The 13,981-nt window shown below is 44.2% G+C and overlaps 2 protein-coding genes across 4 annotated transcripts; one reads left to right on the top strand and one right to left on the bottom strand.

The window, feature by feature from the left end:
• Nucleotides 1-1,591: 1,591 nt before the first annotated feature.
• Nucleotides 1,592-4,836, top strand: LOC129179387 (zinc finger protein OZF-like). 3 transcript variants are annotated; one of them, XM_054772587.1, is made up of 3 exons: nucleotides 1,592-1,852; nucleotides 3,436-3,834; nucleotides 4,696-4,836. In XM_054772587.1, exons 1-3 carry the CDS (start codon nucleotides 1,675-1,677, stop codon nucleotides 4,833-4,835), a joined length of 717 nt encoding a protein of 238 aa, XP_054628562.1. In that variant the 5' UTR covers nucleotides 1,592-1,674; the 3' UTR covers nucleotide 4,836. The 3 variants fall into 3 exon arrangements, with proteins under 3 accessions (XP_054628562.1, XP_054628560.1, XP_054628561.1); XM_054772585.1 differs by having other exon boundaries at nucleotides 3,436-4,836; XM_054772586.1 differs by lacking the exon at nucleotides 1,592-1,852 and adding an exon at nucleotides 2,434-2,628 and having other exon boundaries at nucleotides 3,436-4,836.
• Nucleotides 4,837-10,222: 5,386 nt separating this feature from the next.
• Nucleotides 10,223-13,387, bottom strand: LOC129179899 (tigger transposable element-derived protein 4-like). Its single transcript, XM_054773727.1, has 2 exons — nucleotides 12,536-13,387; nucleotides 10,223-10,810 (listed from the first exon to the last, which is right to left on the bottom strand). The coding sequence occupies exons 1-2, from the start codon at nucleotides 13,385-13,387 to the stop codon at nucleotides 10,223-10,225; spliced, it is 1,440 nt and encodes a 479-aa protein (XP_054629702.1).
• Nucleotides 13,388-13,981: the final 594 nt, after the last annotated feature.

Here is a 13,981-nt window from a genome sequence, read left to right as displayed (position 1 = left end):
TAAATCATTGTTGGGATATTTTATTTGCACTACATTTTTTGGGATCAGGTTGCAAAATCCATCATGAGGGCGATTGAGCATTGAAAGTGCAAGCTTTGCTTGTGCGTAAGAGTCCTCCTGAGCGTTCGTAGAATTTGTTCTTAGATCTAAGAACACGTTTCATGAATGGCAAAAATCTTCGTAAGAAGGCTTTAAGAACACATTTGTGCGTAAGAACGTTTCGTGAATGAGGCCCAATGTTCAAGAATCAGTGACAAAAGTCAAAGTTGCAAGACAAGACAATGACCCGAAACACTGCTCAAATTCATGCAGAGGAACAAGTACAGTGTTCTGTTCCCCAGACCTTTAGTTTTAATATTATTGAAAATCTGTGGTGTGATTTAAAGCGGCTGTCCATGCTCAGAAACCATCAAACCTGACTGACCTGGAGATGTTTTGTAAGAAGAATGGTCAAAAATACCATCAGCCAGAATCCACACTGTCATTGGAAGCTATAGGAAGCCTTTAGAGGCTGTTATTTCTGCAAATGTAGGATGTCATTTTTCTGTTGGGGTGCCCAAATTTATGCACCTGCTTACTTTTGTTGAAATAATTATTGCACACTTTCTGTAAATCCTATATATGTCATTTCACTTCTCGTATGTCACTGTGTTGGTCTGCTGTCTGACGTATTTAACTAAAATTGCTGATCTAAACAACTAGTGATTTATAAAGGAACATCTTGAAAATTATCAGGGGTGGCCAAACTTTAGCATGTTAACCTTTATCAGTCACACAGGATACGCTTGAGAAATAGAAAACCCACAGGACAGTGCAGGTGTGAAAATTCTACACCGTGATGAAGTTTTGAGGTCTGCAACTGGTAATGGTTCAGCAAAGCGCATGACAAAGATGACATCTAAATAAGATATTAGCGCAAACGGTGGCATGCTAACAAAATAGATGGCAACCATGTTGATTTTCCAACCGACCAGCATGAAAACTACCCAGAGGTCATGCGACGGGACCTCGTTTCTGCTCTGGTGTTTATATATACTGATTTGTGTGCTGTGATGTTTTGTTATGGTTAATGGCTGCTACTGCACACAAGTGTAAGATGCGAGCCTGTGCGGCTGTGCAAGTTTCCGTTGGTAAAACCTCACTCCTTCAGCCTTAACACCTGAACATGCGGTTAAGACAGCCCGCACTTTTGGCTGAGCGGTCAGCGCTCTCGTCTCCCGTTTGGAAGGTTCTGTGTCGAGCCCCAGAGTGGGCAGTGTGAAGCAGTCGGGATACACAAGAATATTCAGTGGCATAAAGTACATATCTAACCACAACAGTCCTTATGAACACAAATGTCTTTCTCTTTTCCTTTAAGTTGTTACCCATAAGGTGCATGGTTTATTTGTATGGTGCCACGTGTTATTGTTATTATTTCAAAAGGAATAACACTTCAGACCCCCCCAGTAAAATCTCAAATCATTTTCAACTGGCGATAAACACTTCGCAGCTCAACTGTCACTTTGAGCAGTATTCAAAGCCGTCGCAAGATGGCGACAGAGTCACGCTACGGTGATGGTGACGACCGCAAAACGTCCGTGGAGGAAGAAAAGGGCGGAAATTGAAGGAAAAGAGAGGCCGAAAAAAATCGCAACGCTTCGCCATTGGTGTACAAGCTAAAAGACACCATCAAATATGTTGAAAGAGTTGGTGAAGGAGCGACTCATGGCGGCAGCTGATGAAATATTCGGCCTGTTTGAAAGAACGATCGCGTCGTACGAGGAGGAACTTTGTCGAACGAAGGAGGAGAATGAGCGACAACGACAGCAAATGGAAGCCGTTAGCAAGACTCACATTGTGCTACACATTGAAGGTATGTTGACATTTTAGATATTTGTCCGTGAAAACGCGCGTTTGAACTGTGGAGTCTTTTTTGTTTCTAAAGTCGAAAACCAAAGCACACAAAGGGTGAGTCTGAGAAATAGCCATCTTCTAAGACCGAACACGTTAAGTGTATTTTTACAGTATTATAGATTTTTACGATCGAGATAAAAATCACCTTTTCATTCTGCCAACTTTCTTCTGCGGGTAATCTCGCCTCGTTGGAGCGTTAAAAAAATCAATAATGTTATGGATTTATCGGTATGACGTCACAATTGAAAAATGTCAACACAAAACACATTTTTATATTTTTACAATTAGTTTTACATGCAGAAAACAATTCCAAATGCATATACGTGTTGGATGAAAGGGATAAATGCACGTTTCTAGGCTCCCTGACATGATTAATCACCTTTGCTTAAATATGTTACATATTGTTTGTAATTATGTTCGACACTGTTTGATTTTTAGAAAGTGAGCGGTAAAGTAGCAAAAATGACATTTGTAGTTGATGGCGCCAGCTAGCTCTCGCAGTTCAGGCTTTTATTTCCGGAAGTGACGCCATCGGGACGCTATCACCCAGGTAAACAAACATGGCGGTGTACGAGACTGAGGATGTCATCAGTGATTACAGCCAAGATTTGAGCGATGTGTCAATAGTTTTCAAGGAGGAAGAAACATTTGGAGATGAAATAGAGAACTTGCAGAACATGGACTTAAGCCTTAAGACATGGAGACGAAGATTGGTCGCCTTCAAAGCACTGAATGGTAAGCGTAAATGACTCTGGATTTGCTTACCCTTCAATTATTGTTTTAAATTGGCTTCTTAATGAGTGTAAAGGGCGTTTTATAGCCTTTTTGATTGTATATGTGGCTGCACATTGAGGATAAATGTTCGCCGCCGCCACCCACAGTAAACGTCAAGGTCCCGCTGCACTTGCTTCATCCATTGTTGTCTGAAACCTTCCTCTTTTGGAAAAGAAAGCAAACTTACAGTATCACTCAGATACTGTAAACATCCAGCAGCAATACTACATTCTGTGGCATGACTACTATTTTTATGAAAAATATACTAAACCAAGTCGACCGTTTATCTCGGGAAGCGTTTGTTTACTCTGCTGTAGCTGAGAGGTGTCATCCCGATGACGTCACTCCCGGAAACGAGGCTGAGCTGCTAGCTAGTTTCAACTATAAATGTAACTTTTGCAAATTTACTGTTGGCTTTCAAAAATGGAACAACGTAGAACATAACTACAAACAAGATATACTGTAACACATTTATGAATCATGTCAGGGACCCTTAAATGTTACTTTTACCTTCACTGAAGACGTGATTCTCGATGTGAGTGTTCCCAAAGACACGACTTGGCAGCGAGACACCACACGGACACCACCTTCCTGTTTTTCCATGAGTTATTTTTTTAATTCAATGGTGTTTCTCACCTCAATAACCCCAAATGGCGCCGAAGAAAGTTTCAAGTACCAGCATTTTGACAAAGAAGGTGAAAGAAGAATTGAATTCAATCGTGTTTGTCCTGTTTTGGTACATGTCTTAATGTTGTTTGTGTCCTGCAGACGTCCAGCAGCTGTCTGGTCGTCAAGAAGAACGTCGGAGCTTCACATTGAAGGAGGAGGAGGATCCCCAGCCCCCCCACGTTAAAGAGGAAGAGCAGGAACTTGGGATCACTCAAGAGGGAGAGTTTCTTCTAGGGCCAGATGAGGCTGATCTTGCCAAGGTGCCACCGACTGGTGTCTCTGTGAAGACTGAAGACAGTGAAGTCAAACCACCCGAGGGCTCACAGCTTCACCAACGTCCAAGTCCTAGCAGCAGCTCACCACAACACAACACAGAAGCTGATGGAGAACACCGTGGAGGATCACGAGTAGACCGCGACGACGCAACGTCACACTCTGCCGAGGATAAATACAGAGGCGACACCCAAGAACCTTTGTGCAGCGATACGCACCGTGAAGGTGACACGAGGACCCACACTGAAAACAAACACTCTGAATCCTCTCAGAAGACGACAGGTAGAAAAGGGACAGATTTTGCGATACACTTGAGAACACACACAGGAGAAAAACAAAAACCCTTTACTTGTTCGCTTTGTGGTAAAATATTCTCCCATAAGTCAAACATGTTCCGACACATCAAAGCGCACAATGAAGCACAACCTTCTAGTTGTTCACTTTGTGGTAAAATATTCTCGACCAAGTCCAATATGCTAAAGCACAAGAAAAGACACACAGGAGAAAAACCATATTCCTGTTCTCTTTGTGCTAAAACCTTTACTCAGCGCAACTATTTGACAGACCACATACGCATACACACCGGAGAAAAACCTTTCAGTTGTTCAGTCTGCAGTCGAAGATTCTCTCAAAAGTCCAGCATGACGTCGCACATGAGAACGCACACGGGAGAAAAACCTTTTTGTTGTTCAGTGTGCGGCAAAAGATTCTCTCAAAAGTCCAGCATGACGTCGCACATGAGAACGCACACGGGAGAAAAACCGTACTGCTGCTCATTATGCGCTAAAACGTTCACTCGCCACGACAATTTGACGACACACATGCGGACGCACAATTGTGAATAAACGTCTCCTGTCCGGTTGGTGCTGAAAGCTTGTCAAGCCGTAGAAGTGTAATGTTAGATGTCAGAAGTCACGTAGGAAACGATGATGTGCTGTGTGTACGATACCACACTCCCTCTCCCTCGTGACTTCCAAGATAGTGTGCCGCTAAGAAGAGCAAAGATATTAATCCAGTCCATCCTACTATTATTGTTACGTCAACGATAATGAAACTATGTTTGTGTTGTGACAATTTTTTTATTAGTCTGGAGTAAAACTGGAGCAGCAAAACAGCCCCAGACCAGGTCAGTGTTCATGACTCTTCCAGCGATGACTCATCCCAGAGGTCACAAAAGACCCCACAACAACATCCAAAGAACAGCAGGCTTCACTTGCCTCAGTTAAGGTCAGTGTTCATGACTCCATTATAAGAAAGACGCTGGGCAAAAACGGTCTGCATGGCAGAGTTCCAAGACCAAAACCACTGCTGAACAAAAACAACATTAAGGCTTGTCTCAATTTTGCCAGAAAACATCTTGATGATCCCCAAGACCTTTGGGAAAATACTCTGTGGCCTGACGAGACAAAAGGTGAACTTTTTGGAAGGTGTGTGTCCCATTACACCTGACGTTTCAGAAAAATAACATCATACCAATGGTAAAATATGGTGGTGGTAGTGTGATGGTTTGGGGCTGTTTTGCTGCTTCAGGACCTGGAAGACTTGCTTTGATAAATGGAAGCATGAATTGTGCTGAAGGAGAATGTCCGACCATCTGTCGGTGACCTCAAGCTGAAAGCAACTTGGGTTCTGCAGCAGGACAATGATCCAAAACACACCAGCAAGTCCACCTCTGAATGGATGAAGACTTTGGAGTGGTCTAGTCCAAGTCCTGACCTGAATCCTATTGAGATGCTGTGGCATGACCTTAAAAAGGAAAAGCCTCCAATGTGGCTGAATGACAACAATTGTGTAAAATTCCTCCCCAGCGCTGGAAGAGACTCATTGCAAGTTATCACAAACGCTTGATTGCAGTTGTTGCTGCTAAGGGGGGCCAACCACTTATTAGCTTTAGGGGGACATCACTTTTTCACACAGGGACATGTAGCTTTGGATGTGTTTTTTCTTAAGAAAAAGTTTCATTTAAAAACTGCATAAAGTGTTCAGTTGTGTTATCATTGACTAAAATTTACATTTGTTTGATGATCTGAAACATTTAAGTATGACAGACATGCAAAAAAAAAAAAAAGAAATCAAGAAGGGGGCAACGCCACTGTAAATCCAGTCCATCTTACTATTATTGTTATTACATCAATGATAATGAAACTGTGTTTTTGTTGTGGCATTTTTTTGCTATACTGTAATAAAACAAAAACTGGAAAACATTAATTGTTTTTTGTTGTTTTTGTTTAATACTGTGTGGAGCAGGTGTCCAGCGAGAGCCACATAGTGAAAAATGAAAGCCACTTTGAAAAGCATATGTTAAGAAGCTTTATGTAATTCAAGAAAAAAGTGTGTTAGCTTTGTCCTACAGGTGAAAAAGCAGCCTACTGTTTCTATCAACTCCGCTCTTCGCGCCTTTTTCCCCATTTTTGCTGTTATTTTCCCCGAGTATTTCAACTTTCTTCTTCAGTAATCTTTCTACATCTTCTTTTTGTAATATCATGACTTTATTCCTGTAATATTTGACTTTATTCACTTAACATTACAACTTTTTCTCAACCTAATTTTCTAAAAATGTTGGGGTTTGTTTTGAGCCTCATAATATTTAGACAAAAAACAACATATTTTTGTGGCATACCGTGGTGTAGCGGATTATTTTCAATGAAGACGATTCTGGTTGCTCTTTTCGTCCTCAACTCTTATCTTGAGCAGTCCAATGCCCCCGCAAGATGGCAGCAGTGCTGTAAAACTTCCCAAGAAGAAAAAAAGGCAGACTTTAGAGGGCGAAGGAAAGAAAGGGCGGAAGTTAGCGCTGCAAGCGTGTGATTCGTCTGCTCGCTAAAAAACATCAAAATGTTGAAAGAGTTGGTGATGGAGCGACTAATGGCGGCGGCAGATGAAATATTCGCCCTGTTTGAAAGAACAATAGCGTCGTACGAGGAGGAATTTTGTCAAACGAGAAGAGAGCGAGTGATATCGAAAACAGCTGGAAGCAGTTAGTAAGACTCAAAGTATGGTATGTTTACATGTTCGCTTGGGCTGCGAGGATTAGTCTCGGACAAAATCCAATTCACCGACCGCCATGCATTTTGTCGGAAGCCCAACAAAGCAACCACAGGACACCTTCCTGTTTTGCCATGAGTTATTTCATGAATTCAATAGCGTCAAATGCCAATCCAGTCAATCAGGGGTTGGCGATTAAGTCAGGCCTTGAGAAAAATGGCCGTTTTAATACGTGTTTTGATCCTGCAGATGTCTAGCAGCTGTCTGGTCATCAAGAACAACATCAGAGCTTCACATTGAAGGAGGAGGAGGAGGAACTCAGGATCACGCAAGAGGGAGAGTTTCTTCTAGGGTGGGAGGAGCCTGATCTCGCCCAGGTGCCACCGACTGGTGTCTCTGTGACGACTGAAGACCGTGAAAACAAACCACCGGAGTCCTCACAGCTTCATCACAGTCTGAGTCCTTGTAGCAGCTCACCACAACACAGCACAGAAGCTGATGGACACCACCGTGGAGGATCACAAGCAGACAACCTCTTAGCTCCGTTGGCAGATAGCGACGACACGACGTCGCACTCTCCTGAGGATGAACACAGAGAGGGTGACCAAGAACATTTGAACAGCGATGATACGAGGACTCTCGCTGACGACAAACACTCTGACTGCTCTAAAAAGACGACGGGTGGAAAACGTTTTACATGCTCAGTTTGTGCCAAATGCTGTCCCGGTTTTATGATTTTAATTTTAATTTGAATGATTTCTTATTCAAATGTTTTCCTAAGCACTTCAAGTGCATCCCACCAGAAGGTTGTAATGTAGCCTTGGGGGGAAAAAAATAAACTTCACTGTTTTATTTCAGTCAAGTTTGCAACAATTTACATTTTTTCTAAAAACAGTTCTTTTTCCACAAATACTTCTTGTAGTTCTTCTTTGCAAACAGTGTTTTCTTTGTCCAAACATTCCCAGGAAGGCTTCTCCAAAGTTTCCCAATGTTACGATCTCTTGACCCTCCAAGACCACGGAGACCTTCTTTCCGTAGTTCACCGGACGACCTTCTCCGCCACTGACCTTAGATAGAAGAGCCAGGCGTAGTAGACCAATCAGGCCCCTCCGCGTCCTCCTGTGACAATCAACATGGATATTTTAGGAAACTCATGCAGGTAACTTCAGCTTAAAGTGCATTGTGTGCTGTTCAGACTGGCACGTACATGGCAGCTGATGAAAAACCCTGATGTTTGTTCACGCAGGTTAGCGGGTAGGGCATGGAACACAGTTGTGTGTCGGGTGTAGACATCATGTTGCATCTGGGTAAAAAAAATTTAAAAAAAGAGAAAAGTGAGAAACAGCGAAGGGGAAAACAAACTTCTCTCCAGTGGTGGTTCTTGCTCAAATCACTCCCTCACGGCCCTCGTTCCTGGCAAGTGGAGCATCCCTCATTTTACACACAGATATTTGTCTTGTGGAACCGTGTGTCTGGGCATCTCGTTTTATGCACCACCTCTTTATCTGTTGATTGTCCCTCACATTTATTACTGGACTGAAATCAAGCAGGCTGGCTCATCCACCTGTCCTTTGCTTACTCACTATTGAGTTAAACTACGACAATGAGCACAACGTGCCTGCCAAAAACCACGTTTTACACATAAGCCAGCATCCGTTCAACCTTGTCCACTCACAACTAGCCTGAGCCTTGTGACTTGAGTGTCGCTGTGTTGCACTGACATAGCCTACCTTATGGGACCAAGTAGAATGGATTGCTGGCTGATGGCCTATGCGGAAACGTACTTGTTTTTATCAGATATAAAACAGTGTAAGCACGGGACAGGTGAGCCAAATACTTGGATTCAGTTTAGTCTGCGGGGATCTAACAGATATAACAGGCTGTGCTGCGTAAAACCAGCTGTTCAATGGACTCCAAAGTGACACGTTTGGAACAGCAATAGAGAAGCAAAGCTCACAGAGCAGTGCGAGTGAAGACAGCGACACTGTTGCACCTGTCTGGGGGGGGTTGTGGCTCAGAGCACCCACAGCGTCCTGCCGAGTCAGCCCTGGTGAAGAGCTGGGGCACTATACAGCTGGGGCACTATAAGGGGTGCCATAAAGTGTAGCCTACTCGATTCAACAGTGGTAATAATGGACACACGTGGGGCATCGTTTAAAAGACCAACATGATTAAGTTGGACATCTTTTGTATGCTTTTATTCAAAGTCGGCTTCAAGCACCTGCAACCAAGACAGGGATGAATGATTATTCCAAATCTTCCTCATACATTATGCCTTTATTCTTGAACATAAGATTTTAATGGTCTCAACTCATATCTCAAATGATTAAAGTTCCCTACTTTATTCTCATAGCACTTCAAAAATACAGTTTATATAAAGTCACAATAGTGAGAATTTCATCATTCAGCCTGACCAGCCATACTACATGCTTTTCCAAATTTATCATGATAAACTTGATAATGATAAACTTGAAAATGATAAACTACTTTGTTCAAAGTAGTTTCTGTAGTACTTTTACCAGAATCAATTTTAGATATGTATTTATACTTACATTTACCCCCAAAAGTCTGAAGGCTGGTTTGCCCACAAACACCTGCCCAGACAGAAATACAACATGTGCAATTACAGTCAAACTTGTCTACAGCGGCCACTAGAGGGAGACTGCAAAAGTGGCCGCTATAGACAGGTGGCCTCTATAGACAGGTTGGCGTCCAATTTGAATGTTGACCAGTAGAGGGCACTGTGGGACTGCAGATAAAAGTTGTACAGCAGTACTCAGCTTGTTATTCTTCTAGTAATGTCTTGTTATGTTTATTTTTAATACAGTATTTTGTTTTTTAATTTGGTTGGAAGGCAAAGCTCTCAATTTACTATTCGATCTATGTTCCCACCCTCACCTATGGTCATGAGCTTTGGGTCATGACCGAAAGAATGAAATCGCGGATACAAGCGGCTGAAATGAGTTTTCTTCGTAGGGTAGTGGGACTCACCCTAAGAGACAGGGTGAGGAGCTCGGTTATCCGGGAGGAGCTCAGAGTAGAGCCGCTGCTCCTTCACATCGAGAGGAGCCAGCTGAGGTGGCTTGGGCATCTAGTCCGGATGCCTCCCGGACGCCTCCCTGGTGAGGTGTTTCGGGCATGCCCAGCCAGGAGAAGGCCCCGGGGAAGACCTAGGACACACTGGAGGGATTATGTCTCACAGCTGGCCTGGGAACACCTTGGTGTCCTCCCGGTGGAGCTGGAGGAGGTGGTCGGCGACCGGGAAGTCTGGGCTTCCCTACTGAGACTGCTGCCCCCGCGACCCGGACCCGGATAAGCGGAGGAAAATGGAATGAAATGGAATTTGGTTGGTTGATCTTACACTTTTTTGAAGAAAATTTTAGTTTTAATAAAAACAAGTTTTAATATAATCTTTACATTTAAAACATTATTACAGTCCATGTTTCTTGTTTCAAATGTGTTTATTATTTTTGAACAAATTTCAATTGCAATTGAACAAAATTAAATTTTTCTCAAATGATGAATATGAATCATGAATATGAATATGAATCTATCATCTGAGTGCTGATCTTAAACTTTCTTGAAAAAAATCAAACATCAACGTCTGCCTTGCTGCCTGCTTTTGACGCTAACACTCCCGCTGTACTGCCTCCTCCAAGTCGGTGCACCTTTCCAGCATCTCAATGCATCCCTTGCTGACCGCCAATGATTTAAGCTGTTCAAGGCTCCTGAATACTTCTGAAAAACTAATCAGATTTGGCTCCTGTTGGCTGGGTTGGGGTTCCTCCTCGTCACTGTCATCTCCATTGTCTGTGTTCTCTAGCCGTCGTTGGTAGTCCTCCAGAGTCGTAGCCTGATTCTGATCAATAGTCGCCAGCAATTCATCAACCCCCACCAACTCTTCTAATGACATCTTCAACTCCTTCTGGCACACGGCATCCAATTCATCTCCTGGCTCCTCTGCTTTCACCTGCTCTTCCCCTGCCTCGAAGTCCTGAGGGCCGACACCACACTTGGTAAAGCACTTCTGGATGGTCTCAGGGCTGGTGTCCTTCCACGCTCTGTCAACCCAGTTGATTGCCTTGACGATGTCTGTGTTTCTCATGAGTTCTGGTGGTGTCAGGCTCGGCTCCTGTTCCATCTGATGTATGATGCTTCTCAGCTGCCGCTTGCGGAACTTTAGCTTTGCTGCTTGGATGATGCCCTGGTCCATTGGCTGGGCAAGGATTACAGCTCAACGTGAGGTCAGGGAATGCTGTGTGCTCACCTTCACAGAAACCTGGCTGACGGAGGATATACCGGACTCGGCGATCCAGTTGGAATCATTTGCTGCTTACCGGGGAGATCGGACTTTAGCGTCTGGTAAACACAGAGGTGGCGGCGTCTGTGTTTACGTAAACAAACGGTGGTGCACAGACGTACAGACGATGGAAAAGCACTGCTCGCAGGACATTGAGCTGCTGATGGTGAAATGCAGACCTTTTTATTTGCCTCGTGAGTTTAGCGCTGTGTATTTAACTGCTGTTTACATCCCACCACGAGCTAACACTGCTAATGCACTAGGCCTCCTGCATGACATCATTGATAAACACGAGACCAAACACCCAGACGCTGTATTCATTATATCTGGCGATTTCAACCACTGTAACCTCAGGACTGTCCTCCCCAAATATTACCAGCATGTGAGCTTTCCCACAAGGGAAAATAACATCCTGGACCAAGTCTACAGCAACATGAAAGGTGCTTTGAAGGCTGTTCCAAGACCCCACTTTGGAAAGGCCGACCACATCTCCATATTACTTTATCCAACATACAGACAACTTCTTAAACAAGCTCCCCCTGTAAGTACAGCAGTTAAAGTGTGGAATGAAGAAACTGATCAAGTACTTCAGGACTGCTTTGGCTGCACAAACTGGGATGTGTTTAAAACTGCAGCGGGGAGGGAAGATTGTACTGTTGATTTGGATGAATATGCTTCTGCTGTTACTGGCTACATTAGCACATGCATAGAGACTGTTAGCACCACCAAGTATTACAGAAAATACCCTAACCAAAAACAGTGGATGAACTGTGATGTAAGGGCTAAGCTACGTGCTCGTTCCACTGCATTTGTCATGAGCACCGCTGATGACTACAAAAAGGCCAGATATGACCTGAGGAGGTCCATACGAGAGGCCAAAAGACAGTACAGACAGAAGCTGGAGGGCTACTATTCCACCTCAGACCCCCGGCGCATGTGGGCGGGGCTCCAGCACATCACAGACTATCGACAGCGGAGTAGCGTAGCCACGTCCAGCCAAACCACACTTCCAGATAAGCTGAACGAGTTCTATGCCCGCTTTGACACCCAAACTCCTGATGAGCAGAGAGGGTGGCTGGACTTGGGGAGCACACAGGACTCACCTCTCATGGTGAGCACTATGCACTATGGAAAGTGTCCTTACCGCCTCCATCACTGTTTGGTACGGTAACTGTACAACACGTGATAGGAAGGCACTCCAGCGGGTGATCAAGACCTCACAGAACATTGTTGGGGCAGCCCTCCCCTCACTGCAAGACATTTATAAAACTAGAGTCCTACGAAGAACACACAACCTCATCAAGGACAGCACACATCCACAACACTCATTATTCACACTCCTACCGTCAGGCAGACGCTACAGGAGTTTGAAGTCCAGGACCACAAGGCTGGCAAACAGCTTTTACCCACAGGCCATCAGGCTTCTCAACGAAGCACTCACACACGCAACACACACACACACTCATAGCACTTTATTATTTATTTATTTATTTATTTATTTATTTATTTATTTATTTATTTATTTATTTATTTGTATTAATGTCTCTTCTGTTGTTGTTGCTTAATTTATTGGTATTTATGTTTCTTATGTTCTTATTCTTTCTTTTCTTGGGAGAATGAACAGAATAAGAATTTCATTGCACAGTATAACTGCCGCTGCATCTTCTTGTTGAGGTTCCTCATGAACAGCTCAAAGAGACTGCTGGTCATCCATGCCTTCTTGTTAGCGTGATAGTTGACAGGCAGATCCTTTCGGTCGATCTTCCCAAAGCAACGCGGCTTGATTGTTTTTCCGATCACCATCGCTGGCTCTTTCTCCCCGAGGGCGTTGCCGCAAAGCATCAGTGAGTGAGTGATGCGCTCCTTTGACCGCTTCCCGCCGGAGCAGTCTGTCCCTTTAAAATGCAGTGTGGAGTCGATGGATGCCCTGTAGAACAGCCCTGTCTCGTCCATGTTGTATATGTCACGAAAGGCATAGCCGTCACCAAGATTCGGCAGCTTCTGCTTCCAGTCGTCAACTACTGCGGTCTCCACGCCCCCACTCTCTCCATTCATCTTCCCGAAGATAATGTTGTGACGCCGACGAAAGGCGTCTAACCAACCATTGGATGCCTTGAATTCATCGAGTTGGAGCTGGGTTGCTATCTCCTTTAAATTCTCCTGCAGAAGCGGTCCACTCACAGGGAGCTGCCGTGCCGTACTGTCCTTAAACCACTCGTAGAGGATGGCATTGAGCTCATCATTTGCTGTCTTCCTGACCTTCCTCTTGCGGTCGAGTGGCATGTTGCTTTTAAACTCCTCAATCCACTCCGGCTTGCGCTTGAGAATATTCAGAATTTGAGTCCTCCCGCATCGATGACCCTGGGTAGACAGCTTCACGGCGATGGCACGGGCGCTCAACTTGTCCTTGTCATGCATCCTGATGACTTCAATCTTCCTCTCTAGTGAGAGTTGATTCCCACCTCCATGCGACTTCACAGCCTTAGAAGCCATTGAACTATTAGAAGACTTGCTAACTTTGAATGGGTGTGTATGTTGTGCTTCCACTTGTTCTAACAGTGAATGGAATAATGGCTCAATAGCGCCCTCTCTCACTCGTGGGCTGCCGTACGGTATACCTGTACGGCAGAGTGTCATTACAGCTTTAGTTCATCAGGAAGTGACGGGAAGTGACGGGAAGTGACAGGAAGTGACGGTCGGCGTGCCGAGCAGGACAGCTAGGCTCAGTGCTAGCTGTGAGTTTGGGGAAGTGTGTTTATGTTGGCGTGGATGTAAAGTCCTGCAGTGTTCTCCGCTGTTAATAAAGCCATTAAAGTGCATCGGCGACGTGAGTCTCTCCTTCCCCACAACAAGCGGCATTACAGTATTGACCAGTGCACACCAGGAAATAAACGGTGTCACTGTCTGCAACAAGCTGAAAAAAAGACGGCTTTTTTGTGTCGAATACAGAAGATGAGGACTTTGATGGATTTGTGGATGAGGATTGATGAAAAATAACGTGAGTACATTCTAAAATACTTCAATTAAGTACAACCCAACTCAGTTTTGCTCCCGCTGCCGCATGCATGCTAGCGTATGTTTTTTTTT

Source organism: Dunckerocampus dactyliophorus, chromosome 4 (assembly GCF_027744805.1).
Source record: "Dunckerocampus dactyliophorus isolate RoL2022-P2 chromosome 4, RoL_Ddac_1.1, whole genome shotgun sequence".
NCBI lineage: Eukaryota > Metazoa > Chordata > Actinopteri > Syngnathiformes > Syngnathidae > Dunckerocampus > Dunckerocampus dactyliophorus.
This window is presented reverse-complemented; position numbering and strand designations above follow the sequence as displayed.